Source organism: Ochotona curzoniae, unplaced genomic scaffold (genome assembly GCF_017591425.1).
Source record: "Ochotona curzoniae isolate NIBS_2020 unplaced genomic scaffold, NIBS_Ocur_1.0 scaffold_3208, whole genome shotgun sequence".
Classification (NCBI taxonomy): Eukaryota; Metazoa; Chordata; class Mammalia; order Lagomorpha; family Ochotonidae; genus Ochotona; species Ochotona curzoniae.
In genome coordinates, this window is record NW_024467106.1 from 5,174,177 (window position 1) to 5,197,725 (window position 23,549).

A 23,549-nucleotide genomic window follows, 5' to 3' on the forward strand; every position below is an offset into this window, starting at 1 on the left:
AGGCCTGGCCAAGTCCCAAAGGTTCAGCAAGGGCAGGCCAGCAGCTTGGGGCTGTTGGGGGCGGGGTGGGTCAGCGGATCATTTCCCTGCATTGTGATCAGAGTGGGGGATAGGGGCACTGGGGGCAGGCAGTGCCCTGTGCATGGGTGACTGTCCTTTTGTCCATCCACAGCATGTGTGTGAACTGACCCAGGCATTGTGCTGAAGCAAAACTGACTCCTTACCCATGTTTGGCCAATAATCTTTTTTTTTTTTCCTAGTGGAAAAGCAGGATGTTGCCCACACAAGTTACCCTAACAACGTCCCTGTCAAGCAGTGATGAGGATGATGGTGCAGGAGAAGGCGGGGCAGGGCAGGGCAACAGATGTTGCCCTTGTGAAAATCACCAGGGAGGGAGTGACTCCTGGGGACCTCTCCTGGAAGGAGAACATTTCCGGGCTGGCAGAAGGAAGAGAACCCTGGAGGTGGGGTAGGAGCCAGGCCCCAGCTTTAGACAGGCTGGTTGCTAGCCAGCTCCTGCCTGTTCCCAGTCTCAGCTAGCCAATCCGAATAATGGGGAAGGTAATGGGGGCTGGGGGGCAATGCCCCGGTGGGGCACGGCCCAGGCCTGGGGGTCAGGAACTCATCCTGTGAAAATCCCGAGGATGATGGGCCTGTGGCTGCTGGAACATCCTTCTGTCTGGCTGGATCCGTGTGCAGCTGCTGCAGGCCAGCCGCTTACTACCCTCAGAGCAGCAGAGCGGGAACCTCACTTCCCCCGGAGACCAGCCTGCAAGGATGGCATGGAAGCTGGGCTTTTGATCATAAAGAACGAATCATGCGACAATTCAGAGGGTCATCCTCCCACCTAGAGAAGGCCACTATTTATAGAGCTCAGGGTTTATTCTCCAGATATATTTGCTCTGTTCCATTTTGTTTAAAAAAAAAAAAGGGTGGGGGAGAGAACAGGGAGGAGAATCTAAATGACTGTTGCTGCTGCTGCTGCTGCTGCTGTGTCAGGAATGTGCAGGCAGCAGCCGGGGCCCCACATGGACCTGCTGAGATGCAGTATCTGGGACCCGCCCAAGACTTGTTGGCCATCGTCACCTGCTCTGACCACGGACCAGGAACTCCACAACAGCCTTGTGCACATCAAGCATGGAAAAGTGTCACTGTATCAGGAGACTCGGAGGGCAGATCTTGTGTCACAGCAAGTGAAGCTGCTGCTTGAGTTGCTAGCATCCCATAGTGGGAAGCAGTTAACGAGGTTCGCCCAAGTGCTTGGGCCCCTGCCACCCATATGGAGGACCTGGATGAAATTCCTGGCTCCTGGCCCAGCCCTGGATATTGCTGGTGTCTTGAGAGTGAGCCAGCAGGTGGGAACATTGTCTGGGCATCATCCCAGCCTGGTTACCACCATGCTGATGGATTCACTTGCACCATCTCCCACATCCCAGAAAGGAGAGGTCTTGTCCACTGATGAATGAGGAAGCTGAGGCATGGGGAAGTTAAGGACACGCCTGAGGTCACAGTGCCTAGAATGGATGGACTTCTATCCTACGCTCCCCTGGCTCTGCTGGCTCTGGGAACCTACGTGTCCCAGGTGTGTACAGGTGGAGTGCAGCTGCAAACCACCCACCCAAGAGACGGCTTCAGTCTGATGGGTGCAGACGGTGTGGCTGTACCCAGGAACAAGGGAGAAAGTCTGTACCCACAAGGCAGTCTTGTCCAGTGGGGATGGCCCATGGAGAGGCCAGGGAATCTGTCCTGGGTCACCCTGGTGGAGGGGGGTGTGCAGCAGCACCCTTCTGCTCCCACCTCTGTCTCCCCTCACCCACTTATTTCTAGGAAGAGGCACAGGCAACAGACAGCAGAGAGACCACGTGATACACAAGGCTCACATCTTTCTCTGCCTCATTCCTGACTTGGAGCTGTCGCTGAGCCCAGTCTCTTGCTGTGGAGGTGGGATGCGGAGTTCTGAGCTAGCTGCCCCCCTTTCTGGGGTGCTGCGCAGGTGTCTCTGAGGGATTTGCCTGTCCAGAGGGATGGCTGGACACACAAGTCAAGGAGGCAAGAGCTTCAGGACAACTCAGCAACTGCTTTAGGCCATGAAGGGGCACCTGCTGTTACTGAAGAAAGAAGTAATTTGAGGTGGGGAGGTGGTGGTTGACAAGATAAGGATGTCTCATAGTCAAGAATGTCTTGGAAAATAGTGACCACGGGGTCTGGTATGGTAGCCTGGTGGCTAAAGTCCTCACTCTGCATGTGTCAGGATCCTGGGCACCAGTCTGTATCCCGGTTGCTCCACTTTCCTTCCAGCTCCCTGCTTGTGGCTTGGGAAAGCAGTCAAGGACGTCCCTAAGCATTAGGGCCCCGCACTCACGTGGGAGACCTGGAAGAAGTTTCTGGCTCCAGGCTTCAGAAGGGTACAGCTCCAGCCGTTGCAGCTGCTTGGAGAGTGAATCAATGGACGGAAGATCTTCTCTGTCTCTCCTCCTCTTGTATATTTGCCTTTCTAATCAAAATAAATCTTTAAAATAAATAAATAAATGAAGCTTAGAAAGAGAAACTGCACAGATGCCAGTGTAAAACTGGAACACAATGCAAGACTTGAATAAATGGAGACCTTGACCTTATTTTTCAAAAATATTTATTCATTTAGGTGAAAATCAGAATTACAGAGGAGAGAGCTCTTTCCTTCACTGTTCCACTCTCTCAATGGCAGCAGCAGCCAGAGCTGAGCTGATCTGAGGCTAGGAGCTTCCTCTGTGTCTCCCACATGGGGGCACAGTTGCAGAATGTTCCATCTGCTGGTTCCCTTCCCCAAACGGCTGCAACAGTCAGGGCTAGCCAGAGCAGTGAAGAGCCTGATATCCATCCGGGTCTTCCACACTGGGGCAGGACCAAGCGCTTAGGTCATCTTCTGCATTCTCAGATGTACTGGCAGGGGGCTGAATCAGAAGTGGGGCAACTGGAACTAGAGCCGGTATGCCGTGTAGGATGTGGCTGTGCAGGCAGCTGCGGAATGCACTGCATCGATGGCCAGCCCCAACATTTCACAATCAAGTGGCATCTCAAATCTGAGGCAAGAAAGAGGCCTGGAGGAGCCTGGATGGGTTAGACTTGATTTGGAATGTCCAAAGATGGGGGAGGCGAGGCCCTTGGCCTGAGCGAGGCTGGCAGCAATGAGTCCCAACAGTGTGTTGGGGTGGGGGAGAGGCGTTCCCACTCCTTGTGTGGTCTACAGATCCCTCCCCTCAGTCCCCAAGGCAGAGCAGGGTCCTTCACAAGATAGAAGTCTGTGCACTCCCTCCCTGTCAGCAAACCCATCACAGCCGAATAGAGAAAAGGGGAGAGCCTCCCAGGAGGCCCCCACACGTGGGGAATTATTTTCCCAATGAGAGAGCACTGCCCGTTCGTCTCCTCTTGTGCTTCACCAGCCTTCAAAAACCTAATTTCTGACGGCCGTGTGCTATTATTCCTTAAGAGGCAGACATCGTGATGTATTTGAGCTGTCTTCTGAACTTGATCAATTTCCAGGCAGCTATTTTAAACAACCATTCTGTGCGGACACCTGCTGGCTTTTCAGTCTCATCTTGGTCATTTTCTCAGGCTGGAGCCATTCCTGCAAGTGGCTTCCAGGTTAAAGGGCAGGACATACTCAGGAGCCTTCATAGAAATTTTGCAAAAATGCTTGCCAGAGACAGAGAAGACAGCCCAGGAAGCTGGCAGCGGCTTCTCCTCTCTCACCAGCACCCAGCATTATTTTTAGTGTTTTCACTTCGGCAATTTGCTAAGCTTGTTTTGTGCCAGGTGCCAGCACGCCAGGCATTATGTAATGAAATCCTCACTTCCCACCCCACCCCCAGCCCCGGGAGGGGGCACCCACTTTACAGCCTTCATAGGACTCTTGGGGTGGGGAGTGGGGTCACCTCGTCAGAAGGCGAAGGACCCCGGATGGTTTTAACCCCAGTCGCATTCAGCTGGCACTGGGCACATCCCGGTGGCACCCTGGGCGGTGTGCAACCATTGCACCCTGGCCCTCCCTTTCTGCGTGCGTCTCGGTTCCCACCAGAGTGGAAGGTCTCATCCGGGGATCTGATGCTGTCACACTCTTCCCTAGAGGAGATACAGGTCAGGTGCAAAGCTCCCACCCTCCGGGATACCTTCCCGCCCACAGACGCCAACATCCCCTGCGGCTCCAGGGCACCCTCGCGCGCTCCCACTACTCTGCGCCAGGTCCGCGCTTCTCTAGTCTCAGCTCTGACTGCGAGGCCAGGCTGCGTTAGGCACCTGAGCGGCCACCAGGGATGCTGCATAGGGCCCCGCGCGGCACGTGACTGCGGTGATTTGTGCGCGCCGCCCGCCCGCCTGCATCAAAGCGCACGGCCCGCGGCGGGTCTGCGCGTCCCCGCACGCACACAGCCTGGCCGCCCCAAGGAGCGCAACGCCCTCGGCTGTAGGAGCCCTGGTGGACAGCGTGGGGGTGGCGGGAGGCAAACAAGCGATTGTCAGGGTGCCGGATGTGCGGGGCGGGGGAGGTGGTAAGCAGAAGCGGGGTGAGGGAATAAAGAGTTGAATTCACTCTTCTTCGCGCCCCCCGAGCTACGTCTAAGGACCCCCCTCATCCTGTTCAGGACAAAGCCAAACCTCTGCGCGGGGGAGCTTGGGTCCCCGAATGTGCCCCGGGGTTGGAGCGGCAGAAGGGCCGCAGAGGGGTCGGTCGGAGGAGACAGTTCCTCTTAGAAGCCCTCTGCGATGTCCACGCGGTGACAGAGGGACCGTGGGCCCTGAGCAGCCCCATCCCGATGCGGAGGATGCGAAACGCAGGGCCCGCGCCCACCTAGGCCCCTAGCACCCTGAATCCGCCCCCGCAAGGATCAGGTGCAACTGGATCCGGGAGCGCAGCGGTTCGTACCACGGGGCCTCCACTCCCCTAGAGGGCGCTGTCCCGCCCGGGCCGCGGCTGGGCCTTCCGGACGTCTTAGGCCGGACCGCGTCTCTGGGCGCCCCGGAGCCTGCGAGCGGGAGCCTGGGGATCCCGCGCGTGGCCTGCGCTTCCCGTGGGGCGACGTGGTGGCTGAGGGCTGCGATTCCGCGCAGGGAAACGAGGTGCGGGGAGTCCTGGACGGAGGGGCGGGGTCGGCAGGATTAGCGGGAGCCTGCATGGGGGTGGGGCACCGTGTCTGCCGAGGAAGGGACGGGAGGACGCGGGGAGGTGGGTTTGGGTGGAGGAAAGCCAACGTCTTCCGGGGTTCCTGGACGTTGGGGGACCGGGAGCGGCTGTTCCTGAGAGGCGCAGGCCCAGGGAGCGCCTGGAGGCGGTGGGAAGCGGGTGGGAGTGGGGAGGGGACGCGCTGGGCGCAGAGCAGGGCTGCAGGGGGGTGGGAAGGTGTGTTGGGGTTGGCGGGCCAGGGGCGGAGCTGGGGTCTGGGGGTGGAGCTGTAGTTGACCTGAAGCGGCTGCTGGCGGGACTGGAGGTGGGCTGGAAGGTAGAGGGGCTTCTCTCTGGAGAAGGAGGCTCTGCTGGAAGGACGTGGGGAGGGCTGGAAACCGCACTGACCGGTGGCGGAATTCCTCACCTGACTTCCCTCTCTTTCTTCCCTCCTTCCGGCAGCCACCATGTACAACCCGCAGCTCCAGCAGCAGCAGTTGCAGCAGCAACAATTGCTGCAGATCCAGCAGCTGCTGCAGCAGTCCCCCCCTCAGGCCCCCTTGCCCATGGCCGTTGGCCGGTGAGTCTCCTGCTGGGGGCAGCGGACGGCTGTGCAGCTCCCCTCATGTCTTGGTGGGGTCCCCCAGCCCAGTGCTTTCTATCTGTGCTCAATTCCCACTTTCGAGGTGGGAGGGCCCTTCTTCCTTTTGATGTAGTGGGAAGCAGAATGGAGGCGTGAGGCTTGGGAAGGGGTGGTGGTAGGCGGTGTACCACCCTGAACACGCCCGATCTCGTCTGATCTGGGAAGGGGTGGTGGGTCTCTTCCCGAGACTCACCCCCACTCCTCCGGACACGCAGGGGCCTCCCCCAGGCGCAGCCCGCGCAGCCGCAGTTTATGGGTCTCCAGGGCAACGGCTCTGCCTCCCTCCTCAGCGGTCCCCTGCTACAGAGGGCTTTGCTACTGCAGCAGCTGCAAGGTATGCGGGGAAGACCCCACCCCGGGCTGTTATGGGGTGCCCCAACCCCACTGCAAGCAGGAAGCATCATCCGATCCTCGCCAGGGGCCCTGCAGGGGTGGTGGTGTGCCTACCAGGATATTCAACCCAGGAGGCCTGATTGAGCTGGCGTCTGTCTCTCTGCTGAGGTGTGCCCTGGCTGCAATACTTCTCGGCTTGCCTCACTCCTGTTCAGATTCCATGTCCTTTGACAGACAGGCAGGAAGCCTGGGGAGGGACTGGGCCACACAGCAGCAGTGGAGGAGGGGCCAGCCCCGGACCTGCCTCTCCTGGCCACGTGACTCTGCTGTGCATTGAGTGTGGGCCCTGGCCTCAGTTTCCCGCGTGGAGAGTGGTCTCTCCCTTCCTCCTCCCAAGATGCTGCACCTGACTGCCAGTACCCTCTCCGGGGAGATAAACTCCCACCTGACAATTGGAGAGACCTGGAGCCAGCCAGGGGTCAGGGGCTCATGGTCAGTCAGGACTTAGGAGTGGATTAGGCCTGCGGGGGTGGGGCTTGCCCTGGCTGCAGACTTGAAAGGGACAGTAGATGGTCAGGGAGATGAAGTGACAGTAGGTGGGTCTGTACTTGTATCCAAAAGTCACATTCTCTAAAGTGTAAGGGATACTTTGTAAGAGGCGGCTAGGAGGAACAGTTACTGCCTTGGGAATCCCTGCTGCCCAGCCCAGACTCCTCCCTTCTGCCACGCTGGGCCTGGGAGTGGAGTGTGGACCCTGTAGGTGCTGTAATGCCGTGCTACTCTTCGCTTTTCCCATGAAACTTGAACATCTGTCAAGGTGGTTTCATTTGATTGATTTATTCAGTTTTTAAGAGTTACCTCACTGGTCTGAAAGGCAGAGTTAGCATCGGGGAGACACACATTTCCCGTCCGCTGCTTCATTCTCCAATGGCTGGGGCTGGGCCAGACTGAAGCCAGGAACCAGGGGCGTCCTCTGGGTCTCCCACATGGGCTCAAGCATCTGGTCATCCTCCATGTGTCATGCTTTCCCAGACACATTAGCAGGGAGCTGGGTCAGAAGTGGAGTAGCTGGGATTTGAACCAGTGCCCATGTGGGATGCAGTGTCATAGGTGGAAGCTTTGTGCTATGCCATGAGGTCAGCCCCAGGGTTATCTTCAATAGCTCTTCTTTGCTTCATGGGGGGTTGTGTCCTTACTTGACTAAGCCTTCTCAGTGTTCAGCTGTTTCTTTCCTTTCTTTCCCTCCTCTCCTTCCTCTTTTTATTATTAATTTACTGGTTTAAGTAACATTGAATGCCTGTGATACTTCTTAGAATGACTCCAGTAGTAGAATGGCTGACTGGGGTGAAGGGGAGAGATGGCTGTTTGTGACTCTTGATACATGTTGCCCAATTGCTTTCCTGAAGGACTGGACCAGCTTGCAATGCCAGCAACCACATACGACAGCACCTGTCTCACCATGCCCACGGCAGCACTGGGTATATGCACTTTTCTAAAATTCTATGTGTGTATCTGTGTGCAGCTTACTAAGTTTTTGGCGAAAAGTCATCGGAATGTCTGTTTTAATTTCCATCTTTGGAGTGCAGGAGCAGTTGAGCCTTTCCTCTGTATTTCTGTTTGTGACTGGTCCATGTCCTTGTCCCCTGCAACCCCTCCTTTTTTTTTTTTTTTTTTTTTGAGTGCCTTTCATGTTTTGCTTTTAGGGATTGCTACCTGTCAGAAGGTCACAGCCTTCTATTGCACAGTCTAGATTTGATCCCAACTCTTACAACCAGCCACATGCCCTATTTAGCACCTGTGTTCCTATCCCAGCTCTGGGGGCAAGAGTCCCAATTGCCCTTCATGCCCCAAAAGCCTCCTGGGATGTGGAACTTTGGCAGAGGAGTTGTAGCAGCCAGGTCTGAAGACAAGGAGGCTGAAGCCCAGGGGACAGAGACCGGGGTGTGAGAAGGCCCCTTGGATGGGAGATTCCCCTGGAAGGGAAGGCTGAAGGATTCCTGGGAATCAGCGAGGCAGAATGGCCCTAGTCCCAGACGGGGCTCACGCGGAAGGGGTGCCTGGAATGGAGTAGGCGCCTGTGTGGGGGGAGCAACTAGACTGAGGTGGGAGCAGGGCCAGGCTTGGCACAGTCTCAGCAGTGCGGAGCTGGGGGAGCGCTGTTGCTGAGACACCAGGGAGAGGAAGGGTAGCTTTGGGGCAGGTGGGGGAGGAGGGGACGCCCAGGAGTTGGAGTTGGCTGGGCATCCCAAAGCCGGACAAGGGGAGGGTGGGGCTTGAAATGTGGCCCCGCCCCCAACAGCAGCAGAGATCAGCCATAGAGCCCCATCCCTATGTGCCCCAGGGGGGGTGCTCCATGTTCCCATGATGCACTGGGGCCATGACTGAGTGTCATTCCTGTTCTCCCCACCTCTCGCCTCCAGGCAACCTGCGTGGATACGGAGGTGTGACCACCTCGAACCTGGGAGCCTCCAGCCTCTCACCCACACAGCTGGCCACCCCAAACCTGCAGCAGTTCTTCCCCCAAGCCACACGCCAGTCTCTGCTGGGGCCCCCTCCCGTCGGGCTCCCCATGAACACTTCTCAACTCAGCCTCTCAGGACGGACCCCCCAGAAGCAAGCCCGGACCCCCTTCTCCACTACTCCCAGTCGTAAGGTGAGTGGTGACTGGGGAAGAGTGGGGAGGATGGGAGAGGAGCCACCCTGCTCCCTGCCAGGTCAAGCCACACACCCTTCTTGTACCTGAGTTTCCTCAACTGTAAAATGAGGAGGCATCTCCCTGTCCCTCTGGGGAGCCCTTGCCCAGGAACCAGCAGTACTGTTAGGTAATTAATATTTCTCTTTAAGTCAGCGCTGCCCGGCAGAAGTAACACATGAACCATAGATGTACCTAAAATTCTTCTGGAAGTCACATGAAAAAGCAAAAAAAAAAAAAACAGGTGAAATTTACTAATGCAAGGGTCTTGGAAAGATCATTTCAGCCTATGAGCCATAGACAACACAGACAAGGGTTGGTTTATTTTCGAAGATTTTTTTTAGAGTGTATTTTTTTTTGAGATTTACTTATTTTTTTAGAGCTTGGAACTGTGGCCTAGCGGCTAAAGTCCTCACCTTCCAGGCGCTGGGATCCCATATGGACACTGGTTCTAATCCAGGCAGTCCCGCTTCCCATCCAGCTCCCTGCTTGTGGCCTGGGAAAGCAGTCGAGGATGGCCCAAAGCCTTGGGACCCTGCACCCGCGTGGATGACCTGGAGCAACTTCCTGGCTCCTGGCTTCAGATTGGCTCAGCTCCAGCCGTGTGGTCTCTTGGGGAGTGAATCATCGGATGGAAGATCTTCCTCTCTGTCTTTCCTCTTCCCTGTATATCTGACTTTGCAATAAAAATAAAAATCTTTAAAAAAATTTATTTTTTAAAAATTGGAAAGTCAGATAAACAGAGAGGAGGAGAGACTGAGAGGAAGATCTTCTGTCCGATAATTCACTCCCCAAGTGACTGCAACAGCCGGTGCTGCGCCGATCTGAAGGCAGGAGCCAGGAACCTCTTCCAGGTCTCCCACACGGGTGCAGGGTCCCAAAGCTTTGGGCCGTCCTCGACTGGTTTCCCAGGCCACAAGCAGGGAGCTGGATGGGAAGTGGAGCTGCTGGGATTAGAATCGGCGCCTATATGTGATTCTGGTGCTTGCAAGGCAAGGACTTTAGCTGCTATTTTCTTTTTTTTAAAGATTTATTTTTATTATTTTTTATTGGAAAGGCAGATAGAGGAGAGACAGAGAGGAAGATCTTCCGTCCGATGATTCACTCCCCAAGTGAGCCGCAACGGCCGATACTATGCCGATCCGAAGCCAGGAGCCTCTTCCGGGTCTCCCACGCGGGTGCAGGGTCCCAAAGCTTTGGGCCGTCTTCGACTGCTTTCCCAGGCCACAGGCAGGGAGCTGGAAGGGAAGCGGGGCTGCCAGGATTAGAACCGGCGCCCATATGGGATCCCGGGCGTGCAAGGCGAGGACTTAACCACTTGCGCCACCGCGCCAGGCCCTTTAGCTGCTATTTTCTAAGATGTGTTTATTTATTTGAAACGATGAGAGGGAGAGGTAGAGAAGGCTCTTTGATCTGCTGGTTCACTCCCCAAATGGCCAGAACAGCCTGGGTTGGAGCAGGTGGAAGCCAGGAGCTCCATCCAAGTCTCCCACATGGACAGGGCCCTGGGCCTTCATCTGCTCCTCCCAGGTGTATTACAGGGAGCTGGATGGGAAGTGCAGAAGCTGGAACTATACAGAACGGGACGCTGGCGTCTTCAGAGGCTATGCAACCCGCTGGGTCGCACACACTGGACCCCAGCTAAGATGTTCTGCATCTGCTTTGGGTTGATACTAACTTTTCAGAACCCAATGTGAATTTTATCCTGAGCATCTCTGCTTGGACTCACCCCAGTTTGGCTGCCCCCTTGCTGAGCCGGCCACTGCATGTTGGTGTGTCCCCTCCAGCTCCCTTCATTTGAAAATGAGACATTTATGTCACTTCCTGAACTTTGGAAGACTGCCTGAATGAATGGTCACGTGTGGAAGTAAAAGAAATCTTCAGCTTGCATATATTGGGATCCCGTATGGGTGCTGCTTTGTGTCCCGGCAGCTCCACTTCCCATCCAGCTCTCTGCTTGGGACCTGGAAAAGCAGTGGAAGACTCAAAGCCTTGGGACCCTGCATCTGTGCAGGAGACCCAAAGAAGCTCCTGGCTCCTGGCTTCAGAACAGCAGAGCTCTGGCTGAAGCAACCATTTGGGGAGTAAACCAGCAGATGGTAGATCTTTCTCTCAGATTCTCCTTATCTCTGTAAATCTGAAATCTGATCTGCCTTTCCAATAAAAATAAATAAATCTTTAAAAAAAAAAAAAAGGGCTGAGAAAAAAGCGGGATCCTAGGCTGAGTACCAGCGCCCCACTGAGGTTCCCAACTGGTGGTCTCTGGTCTCTGGTCTCTGGTCCCCTGGCTCTCAGGTCAGACCTTCCCTGACAGGAGTAGAAGCAGAAGCAGGCAGACACTTGCCAGGGGCGTTCCCTCGTCCCCTTGCAGACTGTCCTTTCCTGAGGCTCCTGGAATGTGCACCTGCTCCCAAGTGCATCCTGGGCTGAGGGCACACCCCGTTCCCGGTGACACCTGCAGGTGAAGCATCTCCCTTCCTAGGTGCCTTGCTTCTTGCCTCCCAGTTGGACCTGGAGTGGCATGGTGTGCCCACCTCACATCCAGGAACTGCATGGCTCAGAAGCCAGGGTGGACAGGACAGGCCCAGAGCTTGGGCCTGCTGACTTGCGGGCTGGTGCCCATGTTGTGCAGTGTGTTCAACAAGGGCACAGGGTCCCAGCGTGGTGGTCAGCCTGCTGCTGTCCCCCTTCAGGGCTGCCACCTGGAGCTCAGCAGGAGATGGGGAGGCCACAAGCTGCCCAGGAACTGGCTTAGCTGTGCTTTCACTCAGCAAAGATGTGCACGCTGTACAGGGGCTCCAGCTGCACACAGCAGCATCTGGCCCAGCCTTCCGGAGGTCTGTCGTGGGGAGCCAGCCGGAACTCTAGCCACTGCAGGCTGGGGAAGGCCACCTGAAGGTAGCTGAGGGCCTTCAGGGGACCTTGACTGGGAGCCGGAGGAGGCTAGAGAGGCCCACATGACACAGAGAGAGCCAGGCAGGGGGCGGGGCGCAGTGCAGACAGGGTAGGCTGTGCAGACACCAAGGGGGCAGGAGGCGGCAGGAGGAGAGTGGCTCCAGGCTTGGGGGAGGAGACATCCGGGGAGTAGAGGAAGCCATGGGACAGGTCTTCTGGAAGGGAGGACAGTCCCGAGCAGGCCTGCGTGTTTAGAAGGCCCCCTTGGGCTGCTCTGTGGAGAAGGGCTGTGGAAGTCAGCACTGCAGTCCTTTTGGCCCCCAACCTGGGTTATTTCACAGGCAGCTTTTGGCACCCCAGGGCACAATCCCTGAGGTGTTTCTCAGGAGTCCCTCCATAACCAGCACCAGACCAGCAGGGGGCACTGCTGGGGCCGTGCTTGGGCCAGGGGGCATTTCTGGGGGCAGGTGGCAGGTGGCACTCACAGTTTCTGAAAGGAAGCAGGACTCCTCTTCTCAGACGATGTCGGTGGAAAACAGACCAGACCCCGCCGAGGGGTCTGAGGAAGCAGCAGAGGCCCCGTTGGACATGTGTGAAGGTGAGGGAAGAGGGGCAGTGGTTGGAGAAGGTGGGGGCAGGGTCAGTGGGTGACGGAGGCAGATGTGGAGGGCAGGGTAGAAGGGCTGAATCCAGCTTCCACCTGCCGGAGCTCTCACCTGCCTCACCTGGCACCTGTGCCCCTTTGTCTGCCTCCATTGCAGACCGAGACTCGCCCCCCTGCCCGGATACCATCTCCAGAGAGAAGCGCTCACTGGTGCCTGACCCTGAGCCTCATGAGCCATCAGAGCCAGCAGCCAAGAGGTCCAAAAGGTGACTGATGCCCAGAGCCCTGGTGCCCTGGCCTGGTCTTCCTGCACAGGCAGGGTGGGCAGAGCAGCGAGTGGACCCTTCAGCGAAGCAGGGAGAGTGGGCCTTGGCCTTTGGCTCAAAGAGGCCCAGACTCACCTCTTCACTGTTAGCTAGGGCAGGCTCTAGGCTAGACTTTGGTGATGTTTTTCCTGGAACTGAGCCACCTGGAGGCTCAGCGTGGTTGGTTGCATTGGACAACTGCCGGGGTCCATCTGGGACTTCAGAGGGTAGACAGTTTGCAGAGCTAATTGGATCCAGGCTAGCAAGTTGTGGGAAGGGGGGCAATCTCCCCAGCTTATGTAGGTGGACCTGGGGACCCAGGGAGCCACAGCAGCAGGGCTCAGATTGGAGAGTGGCCCTTGGAAAAGATGACTCTGATTGTTATTTTGACCCCTTCCAGTTTGGAGGAGCCCACAGAGTCAGGGCCTCCAGGACAGCTGAAAGCCAAGGTCCAGCCACAGGCCCGAATGACGGCCCTAAAGCAAACACAGACGCCTGAGCTGCTGCCTGAGCCACTGGAAGCCCAGGGGCCACCACACTTCCAGCCCCAGGGGGCTCTGGTGAACCCCGGGGGACAGCCAAGGCTACAGAAGCAGGCCCAGACACAGACCTCTCCAGAGCACTTGGTGCCACAGCCGAAGCAGGCACATCCAGAGCCACAGAAGGGCACAGAGCCACAGTCCTCAGCACAGCCACCCACGGAAATGGAGCCACGGAAGCAGGTGCAGGCCTCGGTATGCTCACCGCCCCCCAGGCAGGTGGAGCCACCACTGCTGAAACAGGCCCAGACACAGACGTGTCCGCAGGTACTCAGCCAAGCACAGCCACGGGTCCAGCCGCGTGAGCAGCCTTCGGGGCAGACCCAGACCCTGCCACAGGGGTCGGTGCCAGCCTTGGAGCAAGCACCACTCCCAGCCCGTGCCACATTGCTGGAGATGCTGCCTGAGATGGTAGATGCCAGGGGAGGTGAGTGAGTGTTGGGTCTCAGAAACCCAGGTCTGAGGCCACCCACCCCCAAGGCTTCCTCATGGGTCCTGGTTGCAGGCAGAGAAGGCAGCTCTCTCAGGTCAGGGTCCATTTGGGCCCTGGGTGGGGGATGGCTCTGGGAAATGGAATTCGTCTGTCATTTCAGATATGGAGGAGCCCCCGTCAGAGCCAGCAGGTTCCCAGGATGAAGTGGAAGAGAGCCAGCAGGAGCCGGCCTGCGGCCTGGACATGGGAGAGTGCGAGAGAAGAGCAAGGGAGATGCTAGGGGTAGGTGCTGTGTGACAGGCTGAGTGAGGGCCACCCAGCCTAGGGGCAGAGTGACCTTGTCCTAGCCTAGACCACCTCAGGGTCCCACCTGTGCCGTGGGACGGCAGCCCTCCCCTGGTCATGCAGGACAGGCCTTGATGCTTTTACTCTGAAGACCAGGGAGAGACTTCTGGGGATCAGAGTTTACCCCCAATTAGAGCCCCCAGTGCCCTCATACAAAGTGATAGACAGTGGGGTGGGTGTCCTAGCCCTTCCCCTCGATCTGTCAAGATGCTGTGACAAGGCAGTGCTCGGTCCTGGGATTGCTGCCCGTGAGCGCCCATCTGACAGGTGCTCTACTCCTGCTCTTGGCGCAGACGCGGGGCACCGGGGGCTCCCTGAAGGTCACCATCCTACAGAGCAGTGACAGCCGGGCCTTCAGCACCATACCACTCCTGCCTGGGCCGCGTGCTGCTGGTGACGCCTCCACTGCCCCCGTGGCCACCAGCACGCCCACCAAGCCCGGCCTACAATTCTTCTGCTACATCTGCAAGGCTAGCTGCAGCAGCCAGCAGGTACCGTGCCCTCAGGGCTGGGTGGGGCAGGGGAGGCCCAGGCTGCCCTGTGTCCACGGCTGCCTCAGTGGCCACCCTGGACCTTCAGGCCTTGCCCCCAGACACCTGTGATCCCGCTCAGATAAGACAGCCCCACCCCAACCAGGAAGGTGGGTCTGAGTCATACCAGCCTGTTCCAATCAGTTCCACTGGCTAAGTAGGCCCTGCAAGGTGAATTTCACTCTCTGCCTAAGTTCCCTCTCAGATCAGATGAAGAACCATCCAGAACCTACCTCACTGCGTGGCCTTGGGGGTTGGGTGACTTTGTTGTTCAAGTCCCAAACCCAGGCCTGGCAAAGGGATGCAGCATTCATGCCACTGTCATCAGGGCTCTCACTCTTGCTAACTCTGCCCCCGTACCTCACCTAAGTAGGGCCGTGGAGTCCTGGAAGTTAACCAGGAGGCTCCCTGGCATGTACTCGCTCTGTGCCTCAGCTTGCCCTCCCTGCCCAAGCCTCCCCTGTCATGCCTGTTCTCAACTCCTGCCACAGGACTTCCAGGACCACATGGTGGGAGCTCCACACCAGCAGCGGCTCGGGGAGATGCAGCACGCCAATCAAGCCTGCCTCCTGTCCCTGCTGCCTGTGCCCCGGGACATCCTCGAGAGAGAGGAGTGAGTCAGGGCCCATGCGGGCCATGCCAGACCCCAAGTGGACCCCCGACCAAGGCCCATCTTGCCACTGTGGAAGCTGGCAGGGACATAGCTCTCTGACCCGTACAAAGTCATGGTGCAGGGTAGGACAGGAAGTTGTGACAGTCTCCTGAGGTTTGGTCTAGGCAGGACAGGGTGTCCAGCCACACAGGAAGGAGGTGGTCATGGTACTGAGCCTTGCTCCCACGGCTGGTGTGCTGACCCCAACTCCAGGGTCAGGGCACCTGCGGCCTGAGATTGCAGCTGCCCTTTCACTTACATACATATTTTTACAGATTTATTTTTATTGGAAAGGCGGATTTATAGAGACGGAAAGAAAGATTCATCCCCTGGTTCACTCCCCAAGTGGCTGCAATGGCCAGAATTTAGCCAATCTGAAGCCAGGAATTTCTTCCAGGTCTTCATGTGGGCACAGGGGCCCAAGGACTTGAGCCATCATGCACTGCTTTCCTAGGCCACAGGCAGGGAGCTGAATGGGAAGTGGAGCAGCTGGGATACAAACTGGCACCCAGTGGGATGCTGCCACTGCAGACGAGGCTTAGCATACTACACCATCGCACTGGCCCCTCTTATTTTTTAAAGATTTATTTTTGTGGCAGAATGACACATTGGAAAAGAGAGGCCTTCTATCCTCTGATTTACTTCCCAAATATGCACAACAGCCAGGACTGGACCAGGGTGAAACTTGGGAGCCTGGTGTTCCATCCAGGTCTCCCATGTGGGTGGCAGGGGTCCAGACACTTGGGCCATCTTCTGCTGCCTTCCCATGTTCAGCAGGGAGCTGGATCAGAAGTGGGGCAGTTGGGACTTGATGTGGTCCCTTTTATCATAATGCGGATTTTGACTATCAAAATCCTTGCTCTCTCTACTCCTGGGCCCCATAACCAGCTCTTGGGGCACTAAGACCTGCAGGGAGAGTAAGAGCTTGCGGGACCCTGTGGGCAGTCATTGGCCTGCGGGGCAGGAGGCAACGTCAGGGCACCTGGGAGGATGCAGCCTGTGTCTCAGCATTGCTGCCTCATCTGGACAGACACCCAGATCTGCATGCAAGAGCTTCCGATCATAGACTGCACAACTCACCCTGAACACTGTGCCTAACTCTCCCAAGGAGAAGGGCCTCCTGAGTGGCTTGTGCTTAGGTCTAACATTCATGAGCACAGGAAAAAGCCAACCAACACTCTTTGTAGTTACAACAGGGAAAAGGCCTCGCATGTCCCCACTGCATCCTGGGAGGCAGGTCCCCACTAGAGGGGTTGGTTATGTCACTCAAGGCCTGCCGTGTGGGGCAGTAGCAGAAGCCAGCACCCTTGTGGGAGTGCCAGGGGTGTGGGGACACAGCTCAGCCTTGGGGTATCCAGTAGAGCCCACGTCGGATGAGCTTGGCTGTGTGCAAACGGCTCCCACAAAGCGTGGCCATGGACAAGTGGAGAGGATGCCTCACCTTCCAACCACTGTATTCCCTGAGGTTGGGAAGGACGTGACAAATTCACAGGTTGTTTATACTGAAGGGCAGTTGGGAGATTTCGAGGCCAAGGAGCCTCGGCTGGTCGCCCCCTGGTGGCCTCATGGCCACACCACTAGTTGCCATAGGCACTTGCTGTTGCCCAGCACATCACAGTTTGTAGAAGTCACCATCCCATCCCAGTCTGCCACCCTTCACTCTGATCCCCACCCTGTGCAGAAACAGATCCTGCCCTCTGGGACAATGGATGAGGTCCCTGTGACGGAGATTCAGCAAATTCTGTGAAACAGAGCTTGGCTTGACCAAAAAGTAGTGGCTGTGAGCTGTGTAAGGCAGACGGTGAGGGACACATTTCATACAGGCTCCCGTCACGACAGCGGACCCCAGGCCAACTGTGGCCTCAGCTTCCTGCTAGTGTGCCCAGCTGTTAGGTGGTACCTGTGTGCACAGGCGCAGGACAGTCCTGGGGTGGCAGGGCCATTCCTGGGCTCCTGATCTGCGTCTGGCTAACATTCACCCTGGGAGGCAGCAGATAGATTTTGGGCTCCTGGTTTCAGCTTGGCCCAGCCCATCTGTAGCAGGTATCTGGGCAGTGAATCAGCAGATGGGACAGTGCCCTTCAGCCCTAAAACAGGGGGCCCTGTCTTGTCACGGGGCTTTTCTGATTAAGAATCAACCCCCTTTTTTTCTGCCCATAATCCACTCATTCTAGAGAATTTTGCAAATAGCCCCTGCCGCCCAGAGGGGAGCAGTGCTGAAGGCCTGGTCCACTTCCCCCCGACCCCTTCTGTGCTTCTGCAAAGAACCCTTTCTAACAATGCAAGCCAGCACCACACTGCCAGATGTTGTCAAAACGTTTACCATCTCCTTGTAGCTCTCCAGCACACGGTTCTTTTCTTTCTAAGATTTATTTATTTTGATTTGAAAGGCAGAGCTTCACCCACTGGCTCACTCCTCAAAGGCCTGTCCTCCCGAGGGGCCAGCGCATTGTGCTGCCACCCCCCACAGCATCCATGTTTCCCTCTGCCTGCTGCTCCCCAGCAGGGCCCCTGCCAGCACTTGAAGCTGTCCTCAGCTTTCACTCCCAATGGCTGGCATCCCGCTCTCGCCCCCACCTGCTCTATTCCTCAAAGGCCACCCCCAGACCCACTATGTTGGAGTTCCCAGACAGTGCTGGCATCACTGTGAAAATGGTGTTTCACTTGTGGGGCAACACTGTCACCTTCCCTTGCCCTCTCATCACCCAGAGAGCCCCCGCCCCGACGCTGGTGCCACACCTGCCAGGTGTACTACTTCGGGGACCTGATCCAGCACCGCAGGACGCAGGACCACAAGGTAGGGGGCCTGGGGTTGACAAGGAGACATGCAGGTCTGTCTGTGCGTCATAATGTCATCCTGTGTCCCCTAGGCGCACTGTCTCTGCCCTTGTACCGCAAGGTGCTTGTGGGCTGGAGGCTCTGTGGGCTCCTGCCCCCTCTCCTGTCTTCCATGTACATGCAGAATTCTGTTGCCATCCTGTTTCACACCTCTCCATACAGGGAAGATATGTGTGTTTGCATGTCTCAGGGTGGGCCTATAACAGAGTCCGGCTTCTGCTGAGTGCGGGGCCTGCAGGGGGAGTGAAGCCTTGCTGGGCTCACCGCCACGCAGCCTGCCCTCCCTGCCTCCAGATCGCCAAGCAGTCACTGCGCCCCTTCTGCACGGCTTGCAACCGCTACTTCAGGACCCCCCGCAAGTTTGTGGAACATGTGAAGTCGCAGGGCCACAAGGACAAAGCCAAGGAGGTAATAGAGGCTTCCCGCTGAGGACACGGGCCCAGAGAGGTCCAGGGACGCAGAGCGGGGTGGCTGTCATCCTGTGGCACATTAAGCAGGTCTGGATGTGGGGTTGAAGACAGGCATAGGGTGGGCCATGTATGGCTGCAGAGCTGACCTGCACTTCTTGCTTGCCTCTGGGGCAGCTGAAGTCCCTGGAGAAGGAGATAGCCGGCCAGGACGAGGACCACTTCATCACGGTCGATGCTGTGGGCTGCTTCGAGGGAGATGAGGACGAGGAGGAGGATGAAGACGACGAAGAGGATATTGAGGTGGAGGAGGAATTCTGCAAGCAGGTGCTTGGCGGAAAGGCTGTGGGAGGAAGACTGCAGGCTGGGCCCTCAGCCCAGCAGGGACCTCCCTCCTCTGCTTCCCCTCCCAGGGCCAGGCACCATGCTGGCCTCAGTAGGCATACAGGCCTGCCAGCACTCCCTGTCTGCTAGGATGATGGTCAGGTGGCTGTACCTGTGACCTAGGCGGGATTGGGATTAGTAGAGGCAAGAGGTGGGGTAGCTCCGCGGTGCCAAGGAAAGGCTGGGGCAAGGTGGTGGTGACAGGGATAGCAGTGAGGTGGCATTCGGAGCACCTGCCATGTGGGAGGTGCCAGGCGCTATCCCTGCAGAGTGTCCTCAAACTGGGACAGACACACACATACCCCTCCCCTCATTGAGTGTTCGCCCACAGATCAGCTGTGCCACCTGGGCGAGTCAGCTGATAGCCTGGCCCCTCTCCACTTAACGTCAAATGTGTGTGGGAAGATTCAGTGAATAGATAGACATGACGCACTGGGCACACTCGTGTGGGTTCTGGCTCTGGTGGGAGGAGAAGGGGTCTGGCTGAGCAGAGCCTAGAAAGTTCCGACAGACAAGGGCACTTTCGGAGGCAGGACCTGCAAGAACTTCAGAGAATGGCATTCAGGAGAAGTCAGGCAGTGGTGTGTCCCGGGGCACAGGTGGGCTCCAGGGCTGTAAGCAGAGTCCTGTGCAGGGCGTATGTGTGTATGGGGGGGCGGGCAGGGCAGCTCCTGGACCCCCTGCTGGCCCATTTCCAGGTGAGGTCCAGAGACATCTCCATAGAGGAGTGGAAGGACTCAGACACCTACAACCCCAACACAGCTTATGGTGAGACCCTGCCCCGATCCCACCTGCAGGAACTGCGTACAGCCTTCTGTGGAGACCCCATGACCTGTTCCCCTGCTCCTGCCCAGAGGATGGAGAGTCTGGGGCGACTCTGGAATGGGCAGGAAGCCTGGTGGGGGTGGGAGAGAGGTGTGCAGCCCTTGCCTTCCCACAGGCGTGGACTTCCTGGTGCCAGTGATGGGTTACGTGTGCCGCATCTGCCACAAGTTCTACCATAGCAACTCGGGGGCGCAGCTCTCCCACTGCAAGTCCAAGGCTCACTTTGACAACCTGCAGGTCAGTCCAGCCTGTTGCCCCTGCCCTCCTCAGGGGTTCCTGGGGGTGTGACCACCGGCGGGAATCAGAGCTGACACAGGGCCGGGCTGTTATTAGTGCCTGAGCTCAGGGTCCCCAGCACGTCGATGCTGTCTGCCCGGTGCCCACCGTGGTATGGGAGGGAGGCGGCTCCACCCTCACCTGTATCCTCTGTGTCCAGAAATACAAGGCGACCAAGAACCCCAGCCCCACCAGCCGGCCCGTGAGCCGCCGCTGTGCCATCAACGCTCGCAATGCCTTGACAGCCCTGTTCACCACTGGCGGCCGCCAGCTGGTCCAGCCCAGCACCCAGGATGTGGCCAAAACCCCCAGCAAGGTGACCGCTCAGCCTCCCCAGCCCCCACCTCGGCGCTCCAGCCGCCTGAAGTCCTAATAGAGGATGAACCCCATGGGATAGACTTTGGGCATGGTTGGTGTCTTTACTCAAAGTCCAATAAAAGGCAGTCTGTTCACGCAATGTCCACCAGCACGTTTGTCTGGTTGGACAGGTGCTGCCCCAGCTGGTTTACAATCAGCACACACCCACAGGAGGCAGGAACTAGGGACTTTCTCCTAAGAATGTGTCAGGCCAAAAGCACCACCATCCAAGGAAGATCTAGAACCTTCACCAGGACGCCTCAAATTGCTCTTGTTAGCCCCGAATTACAGGAGCAGACAGTGAGGCCTGGCAGGGTCATGTGACCTGCCCAGGGTCACACAGCTGGGAAGTGGCCAGATGCTGACCCCAGGGCCTGAATCCCCACACTTGCCTCTCCCTGGCAACCCCACAGGCAGTGCCAAGTAGGAGTGGAGGGTCCCCCACCGCACAGAGCCTCTGGTTCCAGCAGGGACCACCATAAGATGCAAACTCAGTGGGGGCCCTGACTCAGGGCTCTGTAGTTCTGCCATCTCTGGTTTTAAACCACCCTGAGAGCCCGACTGCTGCTTGGCCCACCTCCCAGGCTGGCAGGGAGACTAGGCCCAAGGATGGCTGAGGGCAGTGCTGGCTGGGTCTGCTGGGCACTCTAGAGATGCCACATCAGCCATGCTGGGAAGCAGCCAGGGATGCACCAGGTAGGGAGGAGACCCCGCCCCCACCTGTACCCTCCAGTGTCCCTACAGACAGACGGCCGGGGACCCCAGCCCCAATCACTCCCCAGCTAGTCCATGAACTACCACCCTCATCCCTCGTCCCAGCAGACACAGGCGAGAGGCGGAGCGGAGCTGCAGACCCATTTACTGTGTGGATACTCCGGGCCTGGGCAGGCAGAGGAGCGGCTGGTGGCGGGCCCACCCCGGCCCCAGGAGGGCATGCTGGGTATGGGGTGAGGCCCGTGAAAGCCGACTCACCAGGGGACCGGGAGGCCAGCCCTTGAGAGGGTATCTGAAGCAGGTGGCGAGTGCCCAGAGCAGGGCCCAACAGGGCGCCTAGGGACTGGCATCCTCGGGTGCCTCCCCGAGCCGCTGCTGGAACTCGAGGCGCACCTGCCGGTTGGACTCAAGCAGCTCGCGTAGGCGGGCATGCAGGCGGTCGTTCTTCTCCTCCAGGTGATCCAGCACCGAGTCGATCTGGTCCAGCATAGCATTGATGGCAGCATATTCTGAGAACAAAGGGGGAACAAGATGGTCAGGGTCTACCTGTGTCACTGCCCCTGCCTCCCCAAGGCCTCTGGGCTGTGCCCACGCCTCAGTGTCGTTCCAGCCCCCAACCCCTGAAAATGGGTCAACACCCCAAAGGCAAGAAAGGCTCTGAGGAAGGAAGAGCTTAGTGTGCCATCTTCTCTTCCAGGGCTAGGGCGGTCAGAGGGCAGCCCAGGCCCCGCCGGGGGAGCCTCAGCTCCTCCACCTGCGCTTCCTTCAGCAGCCACCCAGAGGTCACAGCACCCTCGTCCCCAAGTCGGGCAGCCCAGGCCGGCCCTAGGATGTCCCATCCTGCAGCCCTACTCCAGCAGGACAGAGCACTCAGGACTCTCCCAGGCTTTGCATTTGGTTGTCGCACTGTCTCCTCTTCCCAGGCCAGACACTCGGCCCTCCCTCTGCCTCATGCACTGTCCTCCCCCACCTACCCCTTCAACTTGCTGCTGTCTCCCCCTGCACCACCTCCTCTTCCCACTGTCCTCTCCTCCTGGGGGTGCACCCCTCCGGGGTCCTCTGGCCTTGCTTGCCCTGGCCTGGGCCTCCCCTTTCCCCTCTGGATTGACTGCTCTGTTATCGCAGTGCTGCTCTCTGGTCAGAAAGCTCCCTGAGAAATGACTTGGTGCTTGCTGCTGCCCCCTCTGTCACACAACCTGTCCAATGAATGAATGAGTGGACCCTTTAACCGTCTTGCCTCTCTGCTTCTGCTCAGCTGTCCCTGCTACCCATTGCAAGAAGTCCACCCTGATCTCCACTAGAAACCATCACTTCCTCCAGCACAGCCACTTGCGACCTACCTCTCCTAGCAACACGGCGTCCCTTAGGACTGACTCAAGGTCTGGGCCTGTGCCCACTGCGGGACCCGGCTCTGAGCCAGCCTGATTCAGACACACTCAGCTGCCAGCCCAGGACCAAGGGGGAAGTGGCTGGCAGGGCCTGCAGAGGGCGAGTCTGGGATGTGGGGGTACAGATGCTGGGTTTGGGGGAGGCCCAAGCCCACAGGCCTTATGGCCACCCATAACGGCCCTTATCACTGTCCAGCATGGTCCCGACCCAAACCCACCAGCCCACTGCCTGCCTGGACAGGAGGTGCAGACCCTGCAGTGACTGTATTGGAAGCCCCCAAGTCTGCAGGTGATACCCACCACACAGGCAAACTGCACAGCATGGGATTCACAGCTTAATCAGGTTACTGCCCAAACGTCTCAAGCCAGACTCCAAGCTCAGCCTGCATTCCCCCACACTCCGCCCTCTGACACCCTGCAGGCGGGTGGTACCTCAGCCATTTCATCTCTGCATTCAATCCTCACACGTCTCAATACATGAGGGTGAGACAGGAGTTGAGGCTCAGCTCCCTGCAGCAGCGTGCAACAAGCTGCTTCTGCAAGCAGGTCAGCCTGACTCAGCACGGCGGGCGCGCCCACCCACCTGCTCAGGCCTGCTCCCCACCAAGCTCCCCAAGGGCTGAAGGATGCCACGGTCCTGCGTTTCCCCATCCCCGAGCGGGGCTGCTCACCCGCATTCGGCTCGCCCCTGCATCTCCCGCGCCTACAGGTCGGGGACCAGCCAGGGTTTGGGGGCGGGGAGTCCCTCAAGCCCCCCACCCCAATCACCTGCTTCCCCGAAGCCGTCGTCCTCGCCTTCCGCACCCGCCTCCACCGGCACGCCCAGGTCCCCGTTGGGGCCTGACATTGCGGCCTCGGGCGCCACAAGGGCCACGGGACGATGGAACGCGGCGACCGGAGCGCCCACAGCCGGCGCGGGGCGGAAGGCGGAAGCGGCGGCGGGAAGCCGAAGCCGGAAGGGTGGAATGCAGCGGCGGCCCTGGCCCCGCCCCCAGAGCCAGAGCCCCGCCCCTCCGCGGCAGCTCCGCCCCATCACGCTGCCAGGCTCCGCCCCTCCGCGGCAGTTCCGCCCCGGGCCTGGTCGCCTGTGTCTTTTTGTTTGTAAGTCGTATTTTGGCCCCCAGCAGAGAGGACCAACCCTCCTTGGTCTTCTGCGACTCTCTCAGGACGCTCCATTGGCTTACACCTTGTGGATGGTGATCAGACTCCTGCTGTGTGTGGGTTTAGCCTATTTTAACCCCTAGGTTCTGTAACT

General features: G+C 58.2%; 2 protein-coding genes across 2 annotated transcripts; one reads left to right on the forward strand and one right to left on the reverse strand.

The window, feature by feature from the left end:
• Nucleotides 1-4,979: 4,979 nt before the first annotated feature.
• CIZ1 (CDKN1A interacting zinc finger protein 1) lies at nucleotides 4,980-20,287 on the forward strand. Its single transcript, XM_041004429.1, has 18 exons — nucleotides 4,980-5,091; nucleotides 5,597-5,714; nucleotides 5,993-6,111; nucleotides 7,517-7,588; nucleotides 8,531-8,763; nucleotides 12,202-12,295; nucleotides 12,459-12,567; nucleotides 13,007-13,328; nucleotides 13,413-13,572; nucleotides 13,739-13,860; nucleotides 14,217-14,414; nucleotides 14,945-15,066; nucleotides 17,815-17,902; nucleotides 18,238-18,351; nucleotides 18,528-18,677; nucleotides 19,433-19,502; nucleotides 19,675-19,796; nucleotides 19,996-20,287. The coding sequence occupies exons 2-18, from the start codon at nucleotides 5,602-5,604 to the stop codon at nucleotides 20,206-20,208; spliced, it is 2,421 nt and encodes an 806-aa protein (XP_040860363.1). The 5' UTR covers nucleotides 4,980-5,091; nucleotides 5,597-5,601; the 3' UTR covers nucleotides 20,209-20,287.
• Nucleotides 20,288-21,034: 747 nt separating this feature from the next.
• BBLN (bublin coiled coil protein) lies at nucleotides 21,035-23,233 on the reverse strand. The gene is made up of 2 exons (XM_041004430.1): nucleotides 23,063-23,233; nucleotides 21,035-21,415 (listed from the first exon to the last, which is right to left on the reverse strand). Exons 1-2 carry the CDS (start codon nucleotides 23,139-23,141, stop codon nucleotides 21,243-21,245), a joined length of 252 nt encoding a protein of 83 aa, XP_040860364.1. The 5' UTR covers nucleotides 23,142-23,233; the 3' UTR covers nucleotides 21,035-21,242.
• Nucleotides 23,234-23,549: the final 316 nt, after the last annotated feature.

Coding starts and splice junctions, on each gene's coding strand:
- CIZ1 (XM_041004429.1), top strand. CDS start 5,602: ATGTACAACCCGCAGCTCCAGCAGCAGCAGTTGCAGCAGCAACAATTG. Junction 12,296..12,458: donor CCCGTTGGACATGTGTGAAG/GTGAGGGAAGAG, acceptor CCTCCATTGCAG/ACCGAGACTCGCCCCCCTGC. Junction 12,568..13,006: donor GCAGCCAAGAGGTCCAAAAG/GTGACTGATGCC, acceptor GACCCCTTCCAG/TTTGGAGGAGCCCACAGAGT.
- BBLN (XM_041004430.1), bottom strand. CDS start 23,141: ATGTCAGGCCCCAACGGGGACCTGGGCGTGCCGGTGGAGGCGGGTGCG. Junction 21,416..23,062: donor CGACGGCTTCGGGGAAGCAG/GTGATTGGGGTG, acceptor CTTTGTTCTCAG/AATATGCTGCCATCAATGCT.